Consider the following 23,522-nt stretch of genomic DNA (forward strand, 5'->3'; position numbering starts at 1 on the left):
AAATAGACACTAAATACTCATGTGTTTCAGGTTCATCATTATTGGATCACAGTGAAGATTTTGGATAGGAATAAAATTGGTTTTGAAATTTCACATTTTTAGAGAGCCTGTTACTATTGCTACATACCCAAGAACTGTACATAGTAACAATTTAAAGAGATTTTCTGAAATCCAATTTACCACCAACTGTTAAAAAACAAATAGAATATATGCTTTCTTTAATATTGGAATGAACATTAATATGGATTTTTCTAATATGAAAATTTAAAGTGTCCAAAATTGTTCTAATAATGTATTATACATCAAAATACAATGATTTGAAATATACTTTCTATTTATATTTCTGTGTTACCTGTGCTGGTGGTCCATTATAAACAGGTATAGAGTTTTGTTAGTGTGGATAAAATATGTTATTTGTATTCAAATCAACCTGTGACTGCTACTTAGTTATTATATAAATTTGGAGTTATTTTAGTTATTTGCCCATGTTTTTTTGTATGTAAATTGAAGAGCAACAGTACTTCTCTATTCATGAAAAATTGTTCTTGAGTTTAAAATTGATTGGGAACACTTAACTAGGGACAGATTTTATCACACATTAAAACCTAGAATTATTATTTTTCATTAAAATTAATTTCTTAATAGCATCATAGTTGTACCCCATTTTTTCTCTTAATATGAAAATAAATACTTATTATTTTCATTTTCTGTAATTTTTACATTATTATTATTTTTCATGTTTCATGTGTTGGCAGGAGGCATGCCCAGAGAAATATCCTCAAGTAGTTGGTTCTTCAATTATGTGGATCCTGCATTAAAACACATTTGCAGCCTCAGTACCAAACATCTTTATACATTGAGCCATCTTTTCCTGTCCAATTATACTTAGTTTATAATGAGAAAAAGCTGAAAAATTTTAATGAATTTTTCATATTTGCATTCAGAAAAATGTAAAACGGACTTAAATCATTTTGACCTATATTTAATGTTGTTGTGTAATAATATACTCTGGTCAGATGGGGAGGCAGGAACGGGAAGGGGAGATAGGATAGGAGGTTTAAGCAGGAAACTGGGAAAAGGGGATAGCATTGAATGTAAATTAAAAAAAATCTAATAAAATGTCAAAAAAATATTTCTTTTAAAAAAAGTCATAATAAATATTTTGATGATAAAAAATTCCAAGAACCATTTTTTATATAGTGAATCTTCTTGAGATTTATGAATTCAATGGACAGAAAAACTAATAGGCAAGTCTTTGGTCTTGAGTAGTTCATATATAGTTTGTTGTGAAGTTGAACAAAGTTCAACATACTAGAAGTTTTATTTTATCCTCGTTTTTTCCTAACTAGGAAACTATGATTCATTCTCAGTTTGTTGGGACATATGGTCTTAGACTCAACCTGGTTTGTTTTTACAAAGGGTCTCACCACAATGGCCAGCCAGAGATGTCTGTAGTACAACCCCAGTATCTGAAAGTCCTCCTTACTTTTGAGCTGCCAGTGCTAAGATTCATGACTGTTTAGACTAAAACAGCCTAAACAGTGTCGAGCAAAGGTTGGGACTAGTACCAGAGCTTATACTGTTGAGATGCAAGAACGCTTATTAAAGCACAATTCTTATGTTTGTTACAGGTAACCTCGGGGTTGAGCAAGTCTCTGATTTTGAGTATGATCTGTTCATTAGGCCGGACACCTGTAATCCCTACGCTTCCGGAGTCTGGTTCAACCATACTGTTGAAAATGTGAAAGAATTACAGGTGAGGGAAATGAAGCTATCAGGAACTTAGGGAACTTAGAGAAGGAACCTGGTTTGGTTTCTTTAACAGCTGTTAAACCCATGGCTGTAGCAGCAGCAGTGAGTAGTGGGTAAAAGTGCTGACTTATGTTTCCTGATGGAATGAACTAATGCAAACCTTTACCTAAGAAAAAGCGGGTTGTTTACTGAGTAACTCCATATGTTATGCTTCCTGTGGGAACACCATGGCAAACACTGGGAGTGCCTGTTGCTTTCTTGTATCTAAGATGCTGTTACATCACCTCTGTCAAGATCCAGAAAGACATTTCTCACAGGGGCCATCTCAGTAAAAAGCTCTTTTCTTATTCAACAGGATGTTCATATTTCTAAGGCTGCATAACTCTTAGACCAAAATATCTTCCCTAAAGTGTGTGTGCTTGGGAATTCGTGCTATTTTATTATCTAGTGATTCTGGAAAACCTTTGTATTTTCTGTTTGTGTTTAAATTTATAAATATATTAATCTGCTTTAATCTTGATTTCTTCAGGTTTATTTTCTAACTGCCAGTGATTTGTGATACTTTTGAAAACTTGTTTTTTCATGAGAGAATATTGATAAAAAATAGAGTTTATAGAGTTCATATGCATTAAATAAACATTACCAAAGTCTAATTCTAATAAATATTGTTACTTTATTCCATTCAGACAGCTACAATCAGACTGTTCAAATTGTACAGGTATAGTGATTCTATGGCTCTTGTAAGCATAATGGAAGCCTGGCCATGAGTACCACCCCCTCCCTCAGATCGATCTTTTATCTACAGTACCATCCTGTGGGGAGGAAGAGGGAGCTTGTTAGGTTTTCTCTTGAGGCAGCCAATGCTGTGTGCATCTCTCCTGTTCTTTTTTTCCAGTTACAGCTTGACTCTGTGTTTTGGGGCCCAGATGGTCTGAGTTCAGGTAGTCCTAGGCTCGTTTGACACTATGTTGTTCCGGCATAAGGCCTGTTGGGCCAGGAAGAGTTCCTGAACCCCAAAAAGACTACCAAGGAGCCGTTTCCAATTTAACCTCATTAGGTCTTTTATTACGGTAGTTTGGGCTTGTTCTCCTCCAACCTAATCCTGGCACAGGAGGATGGGAAGACGGAGCAGCCCTCAAAACCTCAGCAGGATAAGGATTTATAGGAAATCAGAGTATGTACGTGATGGAAGTGTCCAGCCTAGCAGACATCTAAAGGGATGACTATTGTGTCGATAGATGTGTCCTGAAGCAAGACTGACAATCACAAATGGTCTGAAAGAACATCTGAAGCAGTCAGACTAATCTTTTGTTAACTGTTGTTAGAAAGTAACTAGAGAGCTAACTCTGGGCAAGTGACAAGCAGTGGCCCTTCCTGGTACTTTTGGGTGCAGCTTGTATTCAGCTGCACGACAGGTTCTCAGATATATATATATATTGGTTTGGTCTCTCAGCCTCAGCAGAAGAGAGGACAGTGCATTTTTGCACTTTTCAACTAATTGTCACAATTCTCAAGAATATCACAGACACAGCACTGAGGAGGCGCCACATTTTTTGAAGTTTAGGCTAACTGGATACAGAAAAAGTATTTGTATACTGTAAATATGACACCTGGAGCTTTAGCATATGGGGAAGGTGATGAAACAGCTGATGCTCACACACAGACCCCTACACCCCTGTGCAACCTAAGGCCTGGCCTTGGTTCTTGCTTTTACCTAATCTTTACATTACCAAGTTCCCTTGACAGTTTGCATGGGTATCGTGGCTCATTCTCCTTTTTTGGCCATGCACAGTGTCTTCACCTTAACTCTAGGATTGTTCCACAAAATAATCAGTAATCTTCAAAATAGTTTGCCAAAATCTTGTGGGGTGCCTGCAATTATCGCTGTCTATTAGGGAGTGACATACGTCCTCCCCTCCTTTTGTTGCTGTTGACTCAGGGTGGTAAGTTAGGCTTGTCGCATACACACTCCTCTGAACAGCAAATAACTATTATGCAGACAGTTTTTACAAATGAAGGGAAACACTTTCTTTAATGCCATATAAGTGTGCTAGGATATCCAAGACCATAAAAAGGACCACACTTTTCTTTCTTACATAGTTTATAATCCTCAGCTCGCCTGTTGTGTCTAAAAAAGCCATTAACTGCTAGAAAGGGGACTGGTTACTTTTTCATTTTATTGTTAAATAGAGACCTCAGAGCCTGCACTTCCCACGATATATCTTTAAAAGTTGACCACATTAGACCAGCTAATGTTTCTGCAGTCTCCTATGAATATCGTGTATATGGCTAATATTAACTACTAAAGGGTAGGGATATGCTTATTTCAAATATAGAGGAAATCACTTCTTTCAATTTTACTACCTGACACAGATTTTTAGTATTTTTAATTGCTCTTCTAATATGTTCATGGGATGTCCATTTTATTTTCTGAAATGAAATGTCAGAATCATAGTGTGGAAACCTTTTCTAGGAATTCAATAAAAGAGTATCATGAATGTGTTCTAAGACGGTTCTTTTGATAAGAAAATCGGATATGTTTACGAATACTTATTTTAAAGTTGTCATAGATGATTTTAATTTGCTTTCTGGGTTCTAACTACATAAACAATAATATCATATACTTGTTACAATCTGAAGCCTTAAATTTGTTAATCTAGTTTTCTGAGCTTCATTCATTCATTATCTTTCTATGGCCACTGTCTCATCAACTCTAACCACACTATGAAGTTATGGAAATCTGTCTCAAGAAGGCAAAAAGATCCACTAGAAAGATACAGTGTATATCCCTAGCTTACAGGATATTTGTTTTCATGGTTGCTTACATGAAAGAGAATGGTTTTGCTATTAAGTTTGACTTGCAAGATCTGCTTTTATAATATCTCTTCGTATAATCTCTTTTCATATCTCTCCAATTTCCGTTAAAAATGGGAGCTGCACAAATGTAATCTCGTCAAGAACCTTATTCGGTGCTTGGTACTAGCAGACAAGAAAATATTAGTCATCACAGCAGACTCCATTAAATGAATTTTAAAAATCAAAGAATCAAATGTGCTGTACATGCAGGGCTAGCTATGGGGTTATTTTCTTTGATGTTTTGAGGAAGAGATAAAAGCTTGGAACATACACCACTGTATCACAGGACTGCTACATTAGCCCTGCAGACGTAGTTGTCAAACAGTGCATTGCAAGGGTTGATAGAAACTAAATGTCCTGGTTCCTTTATGAAAAAGTAATTTTTCTCTCCAAAAAACTGATATTAAATGTTCTTATGTAGAAATGCATTATTGATGTAGTAGAACACTGTGTGAGGTAAAAGCAAATCTTCCTATTCATATACTTATGATACAATTTTAGCTAATAAGGAAAAATAAAACGAAAAGCCTGAGCTATTTAAATTATTTCTATTTGTGTAATATTTTTTATATCATAAATTTATCTTTTTCTTTCCTGATTACAAAAATCAGCCAATGCTGAATTTAGTAAGCATGGACTATATAGATAACGCTTAGAAGCAGAAAGTGGGACACACACACTCACTCCTATCATTTCCCCTAGTTTGAAGTAAATTATATTAAGTTGGTTATATCCTCTATGTTTGCTTTTGGATTATATTGAATTTGTGTTCTAAATATATTTTAATATATTGCTTTTGCAAACCCTAAGCATCATTGTAGTTAATTTTGTCATTAAATTTTTGCAAACATAGCCAATTGCTGTTTACCAGAAGACTGATTCCTTAACCTTCAATACAAAGATTATTGTCTGTTTGTGTTATTGCAAATGATGTTGTTGACAACATCCTAATACAGAAAATATTATTCAAATGACATCTTTAGGAAAAATTTCTTTAAGGGGAAGCTGTTTGACAAAGGCTATGCATTTCATAGAGATTGATTCATGTTGTTTAAAGTTTATGATATTTTGTTTTTCTATCAGCATTGAATGAGGTATCTTTCTTTATACTTCTTGATTGGAATTGGCTTTTTTTTACTCAAATATCCACATATCCAGAATGAGTTATTTTCTTCACCTTGAGTTCTCACACAGATAAATAGTTTATGACAGAGTCTCCCAGGCCTCTAGTCATAAAGATTAATTGCATTCTAGTAACAACATCATAGAATGGAACACAACTATTTTTTGAATTTTGTTCCTTTTCCTCTACTTATCATTCCTGTCTTATCAAGGCACGCCAAAAGGTTTTTTTTCTAGATACAAAGAATAATAATAATAGTATGGGCTGATGTGGCGTCATTGAAATAAGACAGATGTGGCAGCTTGTAGCCATAGTCCCAGTTACTTGAACATCTGAGCTAGGAAGATTGCTGAATTGAGGGGTCTGCTGCCAGCCTTGGGTAAGAGAGGAAGACCCTGTCTCTCAAAAGGAAGAGGCTATATTAAAAACTGTTGATTTGTAATACATGTAAACTTATTACTCTTTGGGGTTTACTTTGATGCTTTGCTAGGGAAGGTGTGATGTAGTGATGGTGATTTAACCCTGTTGTGCAGACATGACTCACTGTAAGTAACTCTGATCATCAGTGCTGTTGATCTTGGCTTGAATATCTCTGAGCTCTGTATCTTGAAAATCATGGCATACCTCAGAGTGAAGCTGTTCACTTAAGTCATAGGGATCTAAAGTTTTGGACGCCCATTTTCCAATTTATGTATATTAATTCTATTTCAGCTCATTGATTTTGGTAACTGGGTGTGTATAGAAGGAGTTATTTGGTCATAGTCAGAAGGTGGCTTTAAGTGTTGTAAGACAGACCTGTATTACTCTCTACTCTAGGACTGTGTTATCTTTGTGCAGTAACTTTCTAGTAAATGACCTTTATTCATTTCCATAGAGTCTTCTCATGTGTGTACAGTTTTTAATATAGCCTCCTGGCCCAGTGTGATTCTCTACAGATTTATGGAACATGCTTCTAATCTAATATTCCATTCTGTAATTCTAGTTTACCATCTTAAATTCATCCATATGTTCTAACAGTCCTTTATTTATTTTTATTTTTGTACTTTATTTTACTTACTTATATTCCAGTTATTGCTCCCCATTGTCCCATCTCACAGTTCCTTATCCCATTCCTCTTCCCCCTTGCCTCCATGAAGGTGCTTCCCTGACCCTGCCAGGCCTTCACCTTCCCTGGGGTCTCAAGTCTCTTCAGGATTAAGCTCATCTTCCCCCCACTGAGGCCAGGCCAGGTAGACCTAATTTGATAGGTCTGCCTAAGTGTTACTGGACCTTTTTTCCCTCACAGGTTTTAATATTCTTTCTTTGTTCTGCATTTAATATTTGGATTATTATGTGACAAGAGGATTTTTCTTTTTCTGGTCCAATCTATTTGGTGTTCTTTAGGCTTCTTGTACGTTTATGGGCATCTCTTTCTTTAGGATAGGGAAGTTGTCTTCTGTGATTTTGTTAAAGATGTTTTCTGGCCCTTTGAGCTGGGATTCTTCAGCCTTTTCTATTCTTACTATTCTTAGGTTTGATTTTTTTCATTGTATCCTGATTTTCCTGGATAATTTAGACTAGGAGTGTTTTGTACTTTGTATTTTCTTTGACCAATGTGTCAATATTTTCTGTGATAACTTCTATGCTTGAGATTCTCTCTCCTATCTCTTGTATTCTGTTGGTATGCTTGTATCTGTAGCTTCTAATCTCTTTCCTAAGTTTTTCATGTTTTTTATTTCCTGGTTTGCCTCCATTTGTGTTTTCTTTTTCTTTTTTTCTTTTTTTTTCAGAGCTGGGGACCGGACCCAGGGCCTTGCGCTTGCTAGGCAAGTGCTCTACCACTGAGCTAAATCCCCAACCCCCTTGTGTTTTCTTTATTGTTTCTACTTCCAGTTTTACTCCTTGAACTGTTTTGTTCACCTTATTGCTTATATTTTTGTGTATTTCTTTAAGGAATTTATTTCTTCTTTCAGTGTTTCTTCATATTTGTCTGTGTTTTCTTGTATTTCTTCAAGGAGTTCTTTATATCTTCCTTAAAGGCTTCTATCATCTTCATGGAATTGGAATTTAGGTCATTATCTTGCTTTTCATAGGTTTAGGGGTAGCCAGGACTTTCTATGGTGGGAGAACTGGTTTGAAGATGCCAAATTGCATTGGATTCTGTTGCTTATGATCCAGTGCTTGTCCCTGGCCATCTGGTTTTCACTGGTGTTAACTGGCCCAAGTGTTCTGACTGAACTGGTCTCCTTGAGACAGGTAGAGCCAGCACTGTGACCTGGGTTAGGGCTAGTCCCCCAGAGGCAGGCAGTGTTGTTCTGGTTAAGGTGGGGCTCCTGTGTCCCTGGTTACCACGGACCTATTGTGCCTTTGTTACTGTTACCTCCTGGGAGGCCCACAGGTTGCAGCGCTTAGCAGGTGCAGTCTTCTATTTCCTACAACATAGCTTAGGATGTGTGCTCAGAAGGAAAATCTTGGAGACCGTGCAGCTTACTGCACTTGTCTCTTTCGGGTTTCAGTTTTGAGTTGCTGATGGCAGCGTCTAAAAACAACTGTTTGTTAATATTATATAAGGGGAAGATAAATTTAATAGCAGATCCTCTGTTTGGCTGAGAACATGTCATGAATTCAATTTTAACAATATGTACCACAAAGTAAAAGGAGCATAAAGACAGATCAGGATACCCACAAGATTATATGTCCCAAGGGAGAGTATATGGTAAAGAGGTGGCAGGTAGATGGTTGGCAAAATAAAATGTAAATTATTTGAATATTGGTCACTTAGGATGACCATATCATCTAAATTTGGCCATTTTTGAAATTGAAAGTAAACTCCAGGAATTACTATTAAACAACAAGCACAATCTTTAACTTGACTTTGGTTGGGCATTGTGATGGAATTAAAGGAGACTTGTGGAGTTATAATATTAAATTTAGTAAATTGCAGAAAGGCAAACCTGAAGGAATTACAATTATTGTAGTTATTGTTAATATCAAGTGTAAAGTATACACACGAGAATCACTAGCCAGAGTAAAGTGTAGGAGAATTTTCCTGGAGAGAAATGATGCTGTTGGCCAATTCACTGGAATAGATGACTTAAATATATACTTGCCAGATTATAATGACACTTGAGCAGCATTCATTGAGAGGTGAAGAGGGATAAGATAAGAAAATTACCATCAATAATGAAGTGCTTTGGAGGAATGATCTATGGATTGAAATTTAAAGCTGTGTTCATATAGATTAATGGTCTCTTAAAATTGACATGTTATTTCCAAACAATTCCAATAAGAATTTTCCTCTTCCAATGTTTAGTGTACTTTTACAAACGAATCCTAAAATTAATGTATAAAAATAAAACATCAAAAATATTCCAGTCAAATTGAGAGAAAACCAATGAATTTTATATTTTTAATGCACCTGGTATGTCACCTGACTTTTAAAATAGCAGTAGTAATATAAAATCATCGTAACATGACATAAGGGGAGAGAGGCAGACTCCATGAACAGTAATCAGAAACAAAGCTAATGTATATGAGTTGCATTATGATAATAACTTATAAATAGTAGAAGTAGCACATGATACGTGTATAGCAAAATACTTACATTTTTAAAACTTTCATAGGTGGATTAAAGACTTAAATATCAGAGCAAATTGAAAGCTTAAATTGTGAAAAGCAGCAATAGGGCCTTATCATTAGTTTATGGAGAGCAACCAGTAGCCTTGGCAACAACCTGGGTTGTTCGGGATTTCCCTGGGGCCCCTTTGGCCAACAACTTGATTCACCTGTGGGTGCCATTGGTGGGGCTTTGTCTCTCTGATTATTTGTCAGAGCTACAGGGAAGCTGTACTGGGTTTTTATATGACCTCTCAAATGGTGCTTAGGTTTTTCTCTCCCTCCTGTATTCTAGTATTTCTCAATCTTCCTAACGCTGCTTAATACAGGCTAAGGATTTTTTCAAGCTCCATCCATTTAACTGTAAATTTCACGATTTTTTTAAAACAGTTGAGTAATATTGCATAGTATAAATGTACCACATTCTCGTTACCCATTCATCTGCCCATGGACATCTAGACTGTTTCCAATTTCTGGCTTCTATGAACAGAACAACAATGAATATGGATGAGCCAGTGTCTCTGTAGTAGGATGTAAAGTTCCTGATATATGCTTAAGAGTGCTATAGCTGGCTTACAGTATATGAGGACCCACCACACGGATTTCCACAGTGGCTGTATAAATTTGCCCACACACCAGCGATGGATAAGTGCTTCTGTTGTTCCACAGCCATGTCAGAATGAGCTGTCATTTATTTTTTTAATTGGTCTCTGGCCATTCTGACTGTGTAAGGTGAAATCTCAAAATAGTTTTGATTTGCATTTCCCTGATGACTAAAGATGTTGAACATTTCATTACATGTTTCTCAGCCATTTCTGTTTCATCTTTCCTCTACTTAGATCTGTGCCTAATTTTTTAATTGTTTTATGTCGGTTTTTTGTTTTAGTTCTTTATATTCTTTAAATATTTGCCATCTAGCATATGTATAGTTGATTAAAAAATCGTCTTTCCCCATTCTGTAGCCAGTTGCTTGGTCCAATTGATGGTGTCTTAGCTGTATAGAAGCCTTTCAGTTTCATTAGGTCCCATGCATTAATTGTCCTTAGAACCTGTGCTATATCAGTTTTCTATTCAGGAAGTCTTTTCCGTTCGCACATTTCACAATTTTAAATTTAAATAACCCTTCCTTTTGAGTAGGTTTGCAGCATATATAGTGACCTTTTGTTGTTATTATTTTTAGCTAAAGGTTTTGATAGACTATAAGCTGTGCTTCCTGAAGCAAGAAGTTTCTGTTTGAGGAAACATTCCCAGCACTCAGGAGGCACAAGCAGGTGGATCTGTGAGTTCAAGGCCTGCCTGGTCTACAGAGTGAATCCCAGGACAGCCATGACTATATAGGGAAACACTGGAAAAAAGAGGAGAAATTAAGACAGCAGAACACAAAGCTTGCAGAGTTTCCATATCCACTATATTACTTCAGTTTCAGCGTAAGTGAAGCATACATGAATATATTTTAATTCTTTTGAGTTGTGTTACATTTCTTTGCAAAATTAAATTTTAGTTTCTTGAATCCGCTAATAAAACTAGGAACTATGTCTGGGATTATTTCCTCTATATGTATATGCTACATATGAAAATGCATTGCTGTGTCCATAATGTTTACATGCTTCCCCGTGATATCTTAGAGACATACTATCATTACAATGTGAAGTGAGGGCGTCTTATGGAAACAGCCGGCATTTAACTTACAGTAGTTCTTCATTGGCTTTTCACTATTGTATAGATCATCTGATGTTGTTAAACTTGGTGGGCACATTGTCCCTGTGCTCTTATCTTGTATTTGCCACTGTGGCTGTTTCACTGATAGAAACTGTTTCCTTGGTGTTCTCATTTCTTCTCTTGTGATTGTCTTTCATAGGATTTTCCCTTCTCATTCCGTGTATTCCACACCGTACATAGTGTTTCTCTTTTTCATACTTCCAGCATCATCTCTGACTTGAGCTCTCCTGGACTAAACAGATTGTATTATGCTACTTGTTAAAAAAACAAAAGCTCCCTCTTGCACCCTGTAAAATTAGCTCTTTATTTCCTACCCCAGTGAATGTTGCTACTGTTATGCAGGAATTTAATCTCTAAATGTGGGGCTTTTCTGAAATTCCTCCTATGTGATCTTATATCCAAAGATACTAATCAGAGTAATTGTCACGGTAAAGCACTTATCATAAATGAATGCTGTGGCAGTACTGTGTTAAATCACGCATACTCTGTTTTCCCAACAATTCTGGAGACTCTCTCTATTGTTGTCTTCATCTATAAATTATATCACCAGATGTCCCTTAGGTTAGGAAGTATGACTTTGTTATAAGTTATAATATCCTATTATAAATCTTCATTTATAGAGTATAAAATAGGGTGTGGCCAACTTTAACGTTCCTTCTTGAATTTGCTGCTCTTTTGCCATTGCTGTAATAATCATTTCCCAAGACTGTGTCAATTGTCTTCTAAGCTGTTGCTATGCCTAGAATCTTGTTATTTAAGTCTCTCCTCAGACCACACCTGGAGTTTTCCATGTAAATAAAGTTCAAGTCTGACCCTGCTACTCAACCGGTGCAGCTCGTCTATAGCTCGCTCTTGCCTTAAGGTAAAGGTCAAACTTCTCCTGATATATGGTTTCTTACTCATCTGATTACTACTTAGTCTGCTCGCTTTAAACACTCCTTGGACTTTTTAATAGTCTCTTACAGAGACTGTGTTCTTTGAGGTCTCCCTGCATTGTGCTCTCTACTTTCAGAGATGACTTTTTACCATTCTTCTGTTTGGATTAAACTCAGACTCGGTAATCAGATTATTTACTGTGCTACCTTGACCTTGAGTAAATTATATTAGACTCGTGTATGTGTGTGTGGTGTGTGTGTGTGTGCGTGGTGTGTGTGTGTGTGTGTGTGTGTGTATGTGTGTGTGTGTATGTGTGTGTGTATTATACAAAGAAGTTAATTTTTCTGAATAGATAGAACAAAAGACTTTAGCAGTAACGGATACTTTGCAGTTATGCATGTAAATGGCAGCAAAAGCTATCCTGTTTTACTCTGGTTTTCAGTCTATTATGCTGTGTGTATCCTCTTTATGTTTTTGATTTTCTGTCTACCTCACATACTATGGATACTCCGTGACTTATGGTAAGGCTCTGTCCCAGTCCCAATCTCAGTTGAAAATATCTTAAAGTGAAAGTGCGTCTACTTTCTGTCCTGCCACAGGAGTGCTGTGGTTTAGCAGCACAATATGCAGCAGCTTCTTTGCTGTTTACTTGATTTGTCAAATGGCTGACTGAGACTCATAACCAACTGGGGCTGTGTATGTATATGGTGACTGTGGTTTCCCCTGCATGTGCAGCCAGAAAAATATGCCCAAATTATTATTTTATATGATCTGTACTCGATAAATATTTATTGTTCCTGCTAGGTGCTTAGAAACCAGCATGAAACTGGACAGAGAAGGCCTTTTTGTTCTGGAGAAAATTTTATTCTATTATTAGGATAAAAATAAGTAGTAACAAGTGAAAATTAAGATATTTTATAAAGTAGAAAGTCCTACAGTCTATTTAATTACGTCTTGTCACAGATGTTTCTATCCGACAGTTGTGAGTTGATGTGCTATAAATATTTGTGCCCTGTTTGTTTGTGTTTATGAGTATAGGTTTATTTCACTAAGCTAAATACTTGGCAGCAAGATTCCTTGGTTGTATGGTAAGTGACTATTGAACTTTATACTAATTTATGAACTGTTTTGCAAATGATGAAATTAGTTTTTATTTCCTTCAGCAGCGAAGGAGAGAGCCTTGTCAACTCTTGGCATTGTCAGTCTTTTTGAACCTCTGCCATTTTGATAATTCAACTGTATCTCACCATGCAGTTAATTTGTATTTTTCTGGTGACTTAAGAGTTCTATGGTTATTTGCTGTGATGTTCAAAATTTTTTATTAGTGTCTTCTGTGAGATAATTTAGTTTTTCTCAAGTCATAGGTGTTATACATGCTGAGTGTACAATATAAACTCTTTTCATTTTTTCTTTGGTGATATAAATGGAATGTTTAAGGCAAATTTATGTTAATTGTCCATTTTTAATATATGATAATATGAAATCTTATATTTTGTCTCCTTGCGGATCTCATTTCACCTCTAATAACATATTTGTGAATTTGACACATTTGCATAGACAATTATGTCATCCAGGAGCAGAGATCAGCCATATTTGTAGGAAATTTTTCATTAGACAATCCAGGATTGTCAAGTACAATGTTGAATCCAGGAAGTATAAGACAGCCTGGTTCTTAGTCCTAGTCATGATGGGATTTATGTATCTTTATAACCAATGATAGTTTTAAATTTGGGTTTATAGATTGTTATTATTTTGCATGTGTGTGTGGTGTGCATGTGTATATATACTTGTGTGTGTGTGTGTGTGTGCTTGTCTGTGTCTCTGTGTGTGCTTGTGCATATCTGTGCTGATCTGTGCTCATAATATGCCTGTCGAGGGTCAAGTCATTACTGGGTGTTTCTGTTGATCAATGCTCACTTTATTTATTGAGCCAGTGTTTCTCATGGAACTTCGAACTCACTAATTTCTGCTTGTATAGCTAGCAGGTTTGACGTAAGGATCACTTGTCCCTGCCTCCCAAGTGCTGAGATTACATATGGCTGCCACATTTAGCGCACACAGCTTTTATGTGGGCTATAGGGATCTGAACTCAAATTCTGTTACACATCAAAACCTTAGTGCAGTAAGCCATGTTTCCAGTCCATCACTGTGGTTTTAGTAGACAAAATCTCCTACTCTTAATTTTTGGTCATTGTTTTAACATGAAAGGATATTGTGTTTTTTCAAATGTCATTAGATTGAAAAAAACTATATTCTTTTAAATGGCAGCACTTATTTTAGAAGGTGATAAGCACAGGTGATAAGCTGTCATTCCTGCAGACTTTAAGTACATGTTTTCAGAGTTTAAGCAGACTCGGAAGATGCTGAGACTCCAGACTTCTGAAACCAGCACACAACTTCAGTCCCTGAATATTGACTTAACGTTGTATTGTGCCTGGTACAGACATCCAGGGGACCAGGACTAGGTTCTGCGAGAGTAGACTGATTGGTAGTCTTAGCTAAGGAGTGACAGTTCTTCAGGTACTTGACCCTGTAACAAATTTGTGTGCTCAGTATGCTTCAGCTGTAAGCTGTTCTGAAATGGTCAGGCTTACAGTCTGTAGGCACAGTGTCCTGCCTAGTGCCAGACAATTTATGTGCAGACCAGGCCTTTAATCCCAGCATTTGGGAGGCAGAACCAGGAGCTCTGTGATTTCAGGGCCAGTTTTGTCTATCTAGCAAGTTTTAAGCTTGCCAGGGATAGTGAGAGTCTCTTCCACCACCACTACCCCCAGCGTCCCTGGCCCTCTGAACACTTGTGAGCAAATGGGCCATCTGGAAGCCAGAGTCTACAGGTACTGGTTTGAGGACTGACTAGTTGGCCTATTGCTAGGGCCGATCAGACTTGAAGCCTCCGGATCTAGTAGTGGTGGGGCATTCCTGGATACCAAATGTGAATCTGAGACCTATGAGTTTCAGTTGTGGAACTGAGTTTCATATTGCCCACGTAAGGAGGCTCAGAGTCTAGGTATCACCTTGGAGTCTGAGGATGTGACCCTTCTGACACGGAGTCTGATTTGCCAGATCCAGAACTGGCTCTGAGACCACATCATTTGTTTCTTTCCTACCCCTTTTTTGCCAAGTGGAGGATATTCCATGTTACTGGAGTTTGGGGAAGACATGGATGTTATCCGACCTTTGGTTTCTCTTCAATATCTTTCTTATTTCCATGTTATACACCTCGTTTTCTCAGTTCTTGCTCATGGATAATTGTTGAATCAGAAAGTCTTCCTGCCACCAAGATGAGATCAACCCCTTCAAAAGTCTAGCACTGTCCATTCATTATCACCCAGAAACTTATAGTCAGAACAACATGGTCTGTCCATTCATTATCACCCAGAAACTTATAGTCAGAATAACATGTGATTATTTTTGTTAAACTATCATGTGGCAAATAAGAGACTTTACAACATTCCCATTTATTTAATTAGATCATTAATCTAAACAATAATACTGTGAAGTAAAAAGACTATTGGGTAAGAGAAATGAGCCTCATAAAGTCTAAGTAATTACCTAAAAGCCAGAACCTGGAACTATGACAAGTTGCCACTCTTCTAGTGTAGTCTGCATATATGGTCTGTTAAGCTCCTGGACGTTCTCCCCATGATTCCTAGTCCCTTCATACTCTTCATGCTGAAAAATGTATGCCTATTCTTCCAATGAAATATGTGCTATTCACTAATGGTAAATGCTCCATTCAGTGCATGAGCTATGAGATACGTGGCAGAGCTGACCTTTCAGACCAGGTCTCTTGACTTTTATGCTAAGTCTTCTTCTTTTAGTAACTTATGCTCCGATTTACATTTTAGCCATGTTCCTTTTCCTTATTTTATTTTAGCATTTGACAAATATTTGTGATCTTGCTAATTCTTATCTCTCATGTCCCATGTGATTCTACAAATGATTTTTATTTTCGACAGTGTTGTACATTCAATTACATAGCAAAGTAACACTTGTAGAATAATCATATTTGATAGACTATTGTATGTCTTCAGAATAATAATGACAATTTCTAAATTGTTTTATGAGATACAAAATAATGTATTATTCTAATGTAATGTTATTTTATAATACTTAGAATAAAGACATTGATTTCATGAAATTACTCTTTAACATACATAAATATTACATTTTAACAGTATGTAATTAAAAACACTAGTGTATGAATGTTCAAGTCAAATGAAACCAAACATGGAAACATTTTCCCCTTATTTGATTAATTTAAAATGTTAATCTCTAGGAGGTGATATGTACTGTGGAACCTGTGACATTATAATTATGTCATGCTTTAAAGGCATGTCTGGGGACACATGTTTATGTTTGGCGCAGGACATTTAGCTTTCTCCTCTGTGTGGTTTCTATTGATTTTATATTTAACTGATCTCTAGTTGAGTATTGCTAGTTGATTGACTTCAGTACCAATGAAGAGCAGTGAGACTGAGCTCCTCTCCTGAAGAATTTATCTGCAGGTGATGGAGGTGTAGGCACCATGAAGCTAAGGGAGATAACTCAGTCTGTTACTCAGTTTCAGATTAAATATGATCATGTAGTGATGCTTTATGTACTGAATACTTTTAGAAAACATTTGTTAATTCTAGAGGAAGAACTTTTTACTTTTAACTTCTTTAATAATTATTTTTATTTACTTTTTTGTTGTTGTTTATTTGTTTAGCTTTTGAGTCAGAGTTTCTCTACATAGCACTGGCTTTCTAGAATTCAGTATATAGACCAGGCTGGTCTCAAACTCACAGAGATCTGCCTGCTATGCCTCCTGAGTGCTGAGATCCAGTGTTATATGCCTTTCAATTAGCATACAAAATAGTAGTTTTTCTTTGTGGCATTTGATATGTAGTTTATTTTAGTTTATTTCTCTCCCATCTTCCTCCCCATCCCTCCATTCCCACTCTTGTTCCCTTTTCCCATAGTGGTCCCCTTTTTACTTGTTTTCCTCATCCTCTGCCTTTTAAAACCTTTTTTTTTGTCCTTTCATGGTCACCTTTTTAGTTTCCTGGCCCTCACTGGGTAAGTAAATATGCACATATAAAAAGTAAAAACTAGAATTTACATATGATGAGGAACATGTGATATTTGCCCAAGTATGGATTAAAGAAGGAATTATGGGACATTGAACACAAATAATGCACTACAAATATAATGGCAAGATAGATGTCCCACTTCAGAGTGCTTAAAATTTGATGGGAAACAGAAGAATAAAAATAAACAATATATTGATTTCACTTCATATTAAATTTTGCAAAGTGAGTGGACCTTGACACTAAATGATAGCCATAATTATGATACTGAGAAGGTAAAAATGCTATTTATATTTTACAGGTATAGCTAGTTTCAAGTGATTCTTAACTAGCAAGGACCATTATTGAGAAGTTTATTAAATAAATGAGAAATAAGTAATTTCATATTAAGAAAAATGTAGCATAGCTCGGGAGATAATTTTCTTTATTCTGTAGGTATAAAGGTATTAGGTACATTATTTTGACACAGGGAACATGGACTCTGTCAATGAGGAGGAACAAAGTACAGTACAATGTAGAATAACAAGTTTATTACTAGAAATGCCGGTAAATTATTGTCAAAGTTCAGTCTGTTTAGTTGAGTGGGAGGTTTTAGAGGGGCTCATTAGTTGACTTGGAACTTAAAGCTATCCTTAATGAGGAAAAATATCATAGTATCAAAATATCAAATAAATATGATAAGCCTCTAAAGATAGACTAATATTCAAATCATAGTAAGGTAAGAGGTAAAATGAAAAAAAAAACCCATAATGGTACCAATTTATGTAAAAGCAATATAGCTTTGTATTTTCATTATGATTGTAGAGTTAGCCTTAGAAAAGTCATATTTCATCATCCATTGGGCTTTAAAATCAGCACTGTGGTATAGTGTATGATAGATATAATAACAACTGCTCACTTATGAGGAAAATTAAGATGATCTTTACAATGAGGAATTCCTTGCTGGAAATGTCACACTGTGTGTGGTTTTTAACTGATGAACAATTGAAAAAAACTTCCAAATTTAGATTCAAAACTTATTGTGACATAAACTTCTAAATATTTCTGTTGCAATATAAATAAAACACAGATGTAGAAAGTGAAAATGATCGTTATGCAAATGAAACTGTGGGTACTAGAAACAGAACAACTTAGGCTAGAGGAATCTTAAGCTATGGGTTTTTGGCTGTTTTACTGCCAAAGGAATGAGAGATTGATATTTAAATTTTATGCAAAATTTCATGGGCAGTGTTAGCCTTGCTTTGGCAGAATAAAGCAATGAAATCATAAGAAAGAGACTGAAACCTTTACGGGCTTGGACTGGCTAACTGTATGGAAAGGGCTGTGGGTCTAACTGGATACACTCTCAGTCCTCCTAGTTTCTCTTGTGATCTAGGACAGCCCAAAGTCATCTTTGTAAAGTGTACTGTGGAGTGACAGACTATATGCTAATGATTTAAATGTAAGTTTTACTAAAATGCATCCTCATAGTTACCTACTGTCCGCTGTGCCATCAGTACTGAGCAGAAACTTTGCTGTCATCTGTATCTTCTTCCTCCAGCCTTTAGCAGAGAACTGAAACTTAATCACAAATGGAGACCTTTGGGTCCATCTTTGCTGATGCATCCACTGCTGTTTCTTGTTTTCTCGTGTCTGCAAAGCCATTCTGTGTTTCTCACTTTTATCTCTGTCATGTTCTGCTCCCCTTGGTCCTAGAACACTAAGTACCCAGTACAGTGAGAGAGTGAAGCTCGATAGACACAGGCACAGACACAATACAGCAAAGCCAGGCTGGGTGCATTCTGCTAATGCAGCAGCGATGTGGCCCCTCAGGGTGGTTTTAGGTACACTACGAGGGGGTGGGGGGGTGGGAGGTCTGTAGATGAGCAGTCTCAGGATGTCAGCATCCTGATGAGGAGGCTCCACTCCTAGTCTTTGCATATGATGGTCAGTCATTCATAAACACTCAGTTTCCAAAGGAAAGCCTTATACTTTTCCCATGGGTCTGAGGCTTTGGAGTCCTGGATGTGGCTGTGCACATGGGATCAGTGCCCACTCATCCAGGCAGGGTTTCTCTGCTCCCTATACTTCTTGCAGATACTTTTTTGATGTGAGTAAAGTCTTTTCTTTTCCGGGCAGTTTTCCCTGACTACCATGCTGGGTCTTTGATGATGCTAACTAAGCATGCTTGCCCCCTGCTGTTGTAATTAGTGGCTTATTGTTACTCCCTGAATTTGGAGCTTCCTTATCTCAGAAACTAAGACCTGAATGACTTCTTATTTAAGTTTCTATAGAATTAAGCTTACTGGAACTAGTTCTGGCATATTATATGCACATATGACAATCTATTACTATTATTTTAGTTTCTTAATCATGTTAAAAATGTGTAGGTAAAACAAATGTGTTTACTCTTTAACTTTTCGGTGATTCCATGAGACTGAGACTTTTCTGACATCAAGACCTAATTTTGGGGGGAATAAGCAAATGTTCTTTCCAAGCTGATGTAATTTTTCATTTTTCTTTTGTTAACTTATTCTTCTCTCATACATTATACCTCTATTGCAATTTCCCCTTTCACCACTCTTTCTAGCCACCACCATCACTCTTCCTCTGTTTCGTTTAGAAAAGAGCTGGCCTCACAGGGATATCAATCAGCCAAACACTGCATAGCAAGTTAGAATAAGTCTAGGCATCAACTCTTATATCAAGGCTGGACGAGGTCACCGAGAAGGAGGAAAGTTCCCAAGAACAGGCAAAACATCAGAGACACCCACCATTCCCACTGTTAGGAATCCTACAAGAATAGCAGACTACATAACAAGAACACATACGCAGAGGACCTAGCTCAGACTGGTCACCAGTAAGTCCCAGAAGTCCTTTTGTTAGAATAGAAATATAACCATCCCCTTAATTCTCAATATGCCAAATATCTTCCCATGGTCCATTAAAGCAAAAATTCTAGATCCACAACCCCCCAAATGGAGAAATATTTTCGTTCCTTTTTTCTTTACTATGTATGATTAAAGACATAGAAGCCATGTGTAAAAAAAAAAAAGTTAGGATTCTTAAAGAAGACTGATGTGGTGTCACATGCCTTTAATCCCAGTACTCTGGGGACTAGATCTTGTGAATTCAACATCAGTCTGGTTTATTTGGTAGATTGTAGGCCAGGCAGATATATGTAGTAAGACTCTGTCTGAAAATTACTCCTAAAGGTAAAAAGAAAGTAGGTCATAAGGAACCTTGGGACTTGAGGAATGATTTGCTACTAACATGCTATCAGCGGAAGTCTAACTGGACGCTGGAACTTTAGCCCTATCCAGCAGTAACTGTGTCCTTTTCTTCTTAGACTATTAATGAAAATCAGGTAGAATATTTGAGTATTGAAGTAGTACTCTCTGCCCCCTACTAGAACAACAATTGCTAAGAATTGCTAAGACATAAAATTTGTATGACAGAAGAATCTCACAAAGTAATAAAAAGAGTCCTGACTTCATTTTCAAAGCACCTGTCTTAGCGCAGATGGCGAAAACCTCATCTTTGGTATGCGTGTTCACATGTGCGTATGCATTCCTTTGTGTGTTCACATGTGTGTATACATTCCTGTGGAGGTGTGAGGATGCGACTGGTTATCTTCCTCCATTGCTCTCTACCTTATTATTTAAGACAGGGTCTTTCACCGAGCCTACTAATTTGGCTCAACAGTTTGCATATGAGCTGTAGAGATCTCCCTGTTTCCACCTTTCCAGGGCTGGTTTTACAGGTGTGTGTGGTGCCTGCCTATTTATGTGGGTACAAAGGATTCAAATCCGGGTCTTCGTGCTTACATTGCGTATTCCTGTTTATCAATTGTGCCATCTCACCAGCCCCAGAAATATCTAATCTTGAAAGATTAAAGAGCACCAAATAGATGCCAACATTGAAATGGCACATATTAGAATGATCTGACATGAATTTAGAAGCAGTCTAATAAAATATTCCGATAAGCTATTATAGACATACTAAACATTGAAAAGGCTAATTAAGGAAATATATAAAGAAGAACCATATGATAGTATGATAGCTCAGAGAAGGTTAGTTAACCAACCCATTAGGCTGTGGCCGTGTCACCCAAATACCCCCTACTAGGCTCATCTTACCACATTGGTATATTGACAAACCTCGGCATGAATTTTGCTAAGCATAACCTGTATTCAAGTTTTCTAAGCAAAGGAAAGCATGGTATTGTAAGGAGCTAGAAAATAAAAAGACACAGCAGCAAGAATCAGAATACAATATATTATCACCCAACATGCCAGTTTCCCCCCCCCTCTCACTGGAATTCATAATCACAGCTGTGTGCCACTACACTTACGTATCATTCAGTTTTTGGTGACCACCTTTATTCCTTGACATAGATACTTTCATTGTTATTATTAGAAGTAAAATTCAGTATTATACAGTGGGAAGAATGTACAGGTAGGCAGGCTTGATGTAGAATTCCAACTTTATCATAACAGTTTTATTTAACATCTGTGGCTATAAAATGTGACTGCATACAGAAATTAACATCATGAACAAGACAGCACATATAAATACCTATATCTATTTTTGACAGATATCCTGTGTTTCACATTCAGTATTTCCTGGAATATGTTTTCAAAGTCATTCAAAAATGAATGTTTGCATTTGTAATGAAAATAATTTAAAGCAATAATTTATGATAAACACAAAACAGTGCTGCAGCGCACACCTCAATGTGCACTTGGATTTTCTGAGCGATGAGAGCAAACTATGGAATTTCAAGTGCAGGAAGGATAACTTTGAACATTTAACATCTTAAGATTATTGTTAGTAAAAAAAAATCACCCAAAATCTTATTGTATCTTCCTTAAGTAGAATTATTATTGATGCCATATGGTATATATTTATATAAAAATCAGGATTATGTTTATATAATATTTAAGACCATATGTGCCTTTATAAGAGAATAACCATCCATTTGCCTGGAAATTTTATGATCTCATTTTTAATAGCTGAATAGTATTCCATAACTAGGTCAGTCTTCTTTTTTCCATCTTTATTAAATTGGATATTTCTTATTTACATTTCAAATGTTATTCCCTTTCCCGTTTTCCATGCCAACATCCCCCAACCCCCCCCCTCCCATTCTACATAGGTGCTCCCCTCCCAATCCTTCCCCATTACCGCTCTCCCCCCAAGAATCCCGTTCACTAGGGGTTCAGTCTTGGCAGGACCAAGGGCTTCCCCTTCCACTGGTGCCCTTGCCCTCCTCCTCCTCCCTGTCCTCCTCCTCCTTCTCCTCCTCCTTCTCCTCCCCCTCCTTCTCCTCCCCTCCTTCTCCTCCTCCTCCTCCTCCTCCTCTCCCTCCTCCCTCCTCCTCCCCTCCTTTCTCCCCCTCCCTCCTCCTCCTCCTCCTCCTCCTCCTCCTCCTCCTCCTCCTCCCTCCCTCCTCCCCCCTCCTCCCCTCCTCCTCCTCCTCCTCCTTATCTGGACTCCAGGCATCATCTTCCTATGAGTGACTGACATGACACTGTTTCGTTCCTTGAATGGAAAACAGAGTTTTTTCAATGAGCCATAGAGACCTCCACTCTCTATCACAGACCTGGAGCTGAAGAACTCTGAAACATTTAAAAGCACTTTAGTTGACAATAATTTGTAATTCCAGTTTCAGCAGTGTGTATTACTTTAGCAAAGCTAATACCCAGGTGCCCTAATTTCTTATCTTGATGTACCCATCACTCAAATGTCAAAAACTCATTATAAATGTCATAAACAAAATCAATTTTGAGTGAGGAAGATCGTGATATTAACTGCATGTGCAGCACCGTTTTGTGACTTGACATTGTTTAGTTTCTGTTTGACACATTTTCATTGTATGACATTGTGATTACTCAAATCTTTGGTGACACCTCACTGTGTCTTAAATATAATATTTAATTGTAATTTTCTAAGCGTTTAGGTTAAGACCTTACCAAGGAATAAGTTTTTTTTCCGATTTTTTTTTATTTAATTCATTGTGAGGAAGGAATCCTGAAGAATCCATGCCTAGCTCTTGAAAAAAGAGGCTTTTAAATATAGGATATGACCAGTAAATGCGGAGTGACTGGATGTCCTTAACTTTCCAAGTCCCAGTTTGCCCAATTACAAGCAAAACAGTTGGATGAGAATATGTTTTTGCCTCTTCTAAGCCTGGGGATGCTATGAGATTTCAAATATAATTGTAAAGAGAAAATATGCTTCCCATTTTATGGGTACTTATACCTCAACAGGCTTGCTTATAATCTATTAGAATTTTTATCAATATTGAGTAAAATTAGTTTTTGGTTATAACACTCTGGAAATCTTTATAGGTTTGTTTTTGACTTTGAAGTACTTTCTGATCCATTTCCAAGGGATCACTTAGGCAACCATTAATCACAATTTAGGGGATACCTTGAGACCCTGTTCATGAAGAGCACATTTGCACACACATACACACATAAACACACACACACACACACACACAGAATTTTACAGACACCAGCCCATAGTACCCTGATTTGTGTGTG

General features: G+C 36.9%; 2 protein-coding genes across 2 annotated transcripts in view; both read left to right on the forward strand.

The window, feature by feature from the left end:
* LOC116885380 (cytochrome P450 3A1-like) overlaps positions 1 to 2,134 on the forward strand; it is a 34,949-nt gene extending 32,815 nt beyond the window's left edge. The window contains 2 exon segments of the mRNA XM_032886661.1: positions 1,632 to 1,756; positions 2,108 to 2,134. Of these exon segments, the coding sequence (XP_032742552.1) occupies positions 1,632 to 1,756; positions 2,108 to 2,134 (152 nt within the window).
* The window catches only part of Agbl4 (ATP/GTP binding protein like 4), a 1,249,712-nt gene that overhangs the window by 229,757 nt on the left and 996,433 nt on the right, over positions 1 to 23,522 (forward strand). The window lies entirely within an intron of this gene.

Source organism: Rattus rattus, chromosome 1 (assembly GCF_011064425.1).
Source record: "Rattus rattus isolate New Zealand chromosome 1, Rrattus_CSIRO_v1, whole genome shotgun sequence".
Taxonomy (NCBI): domain Eukaryota; kingdom Metazoa; phylum Chordata; class Mammalia; order Rodentia; family Muridae; genus Rattus; species Rattus rattus.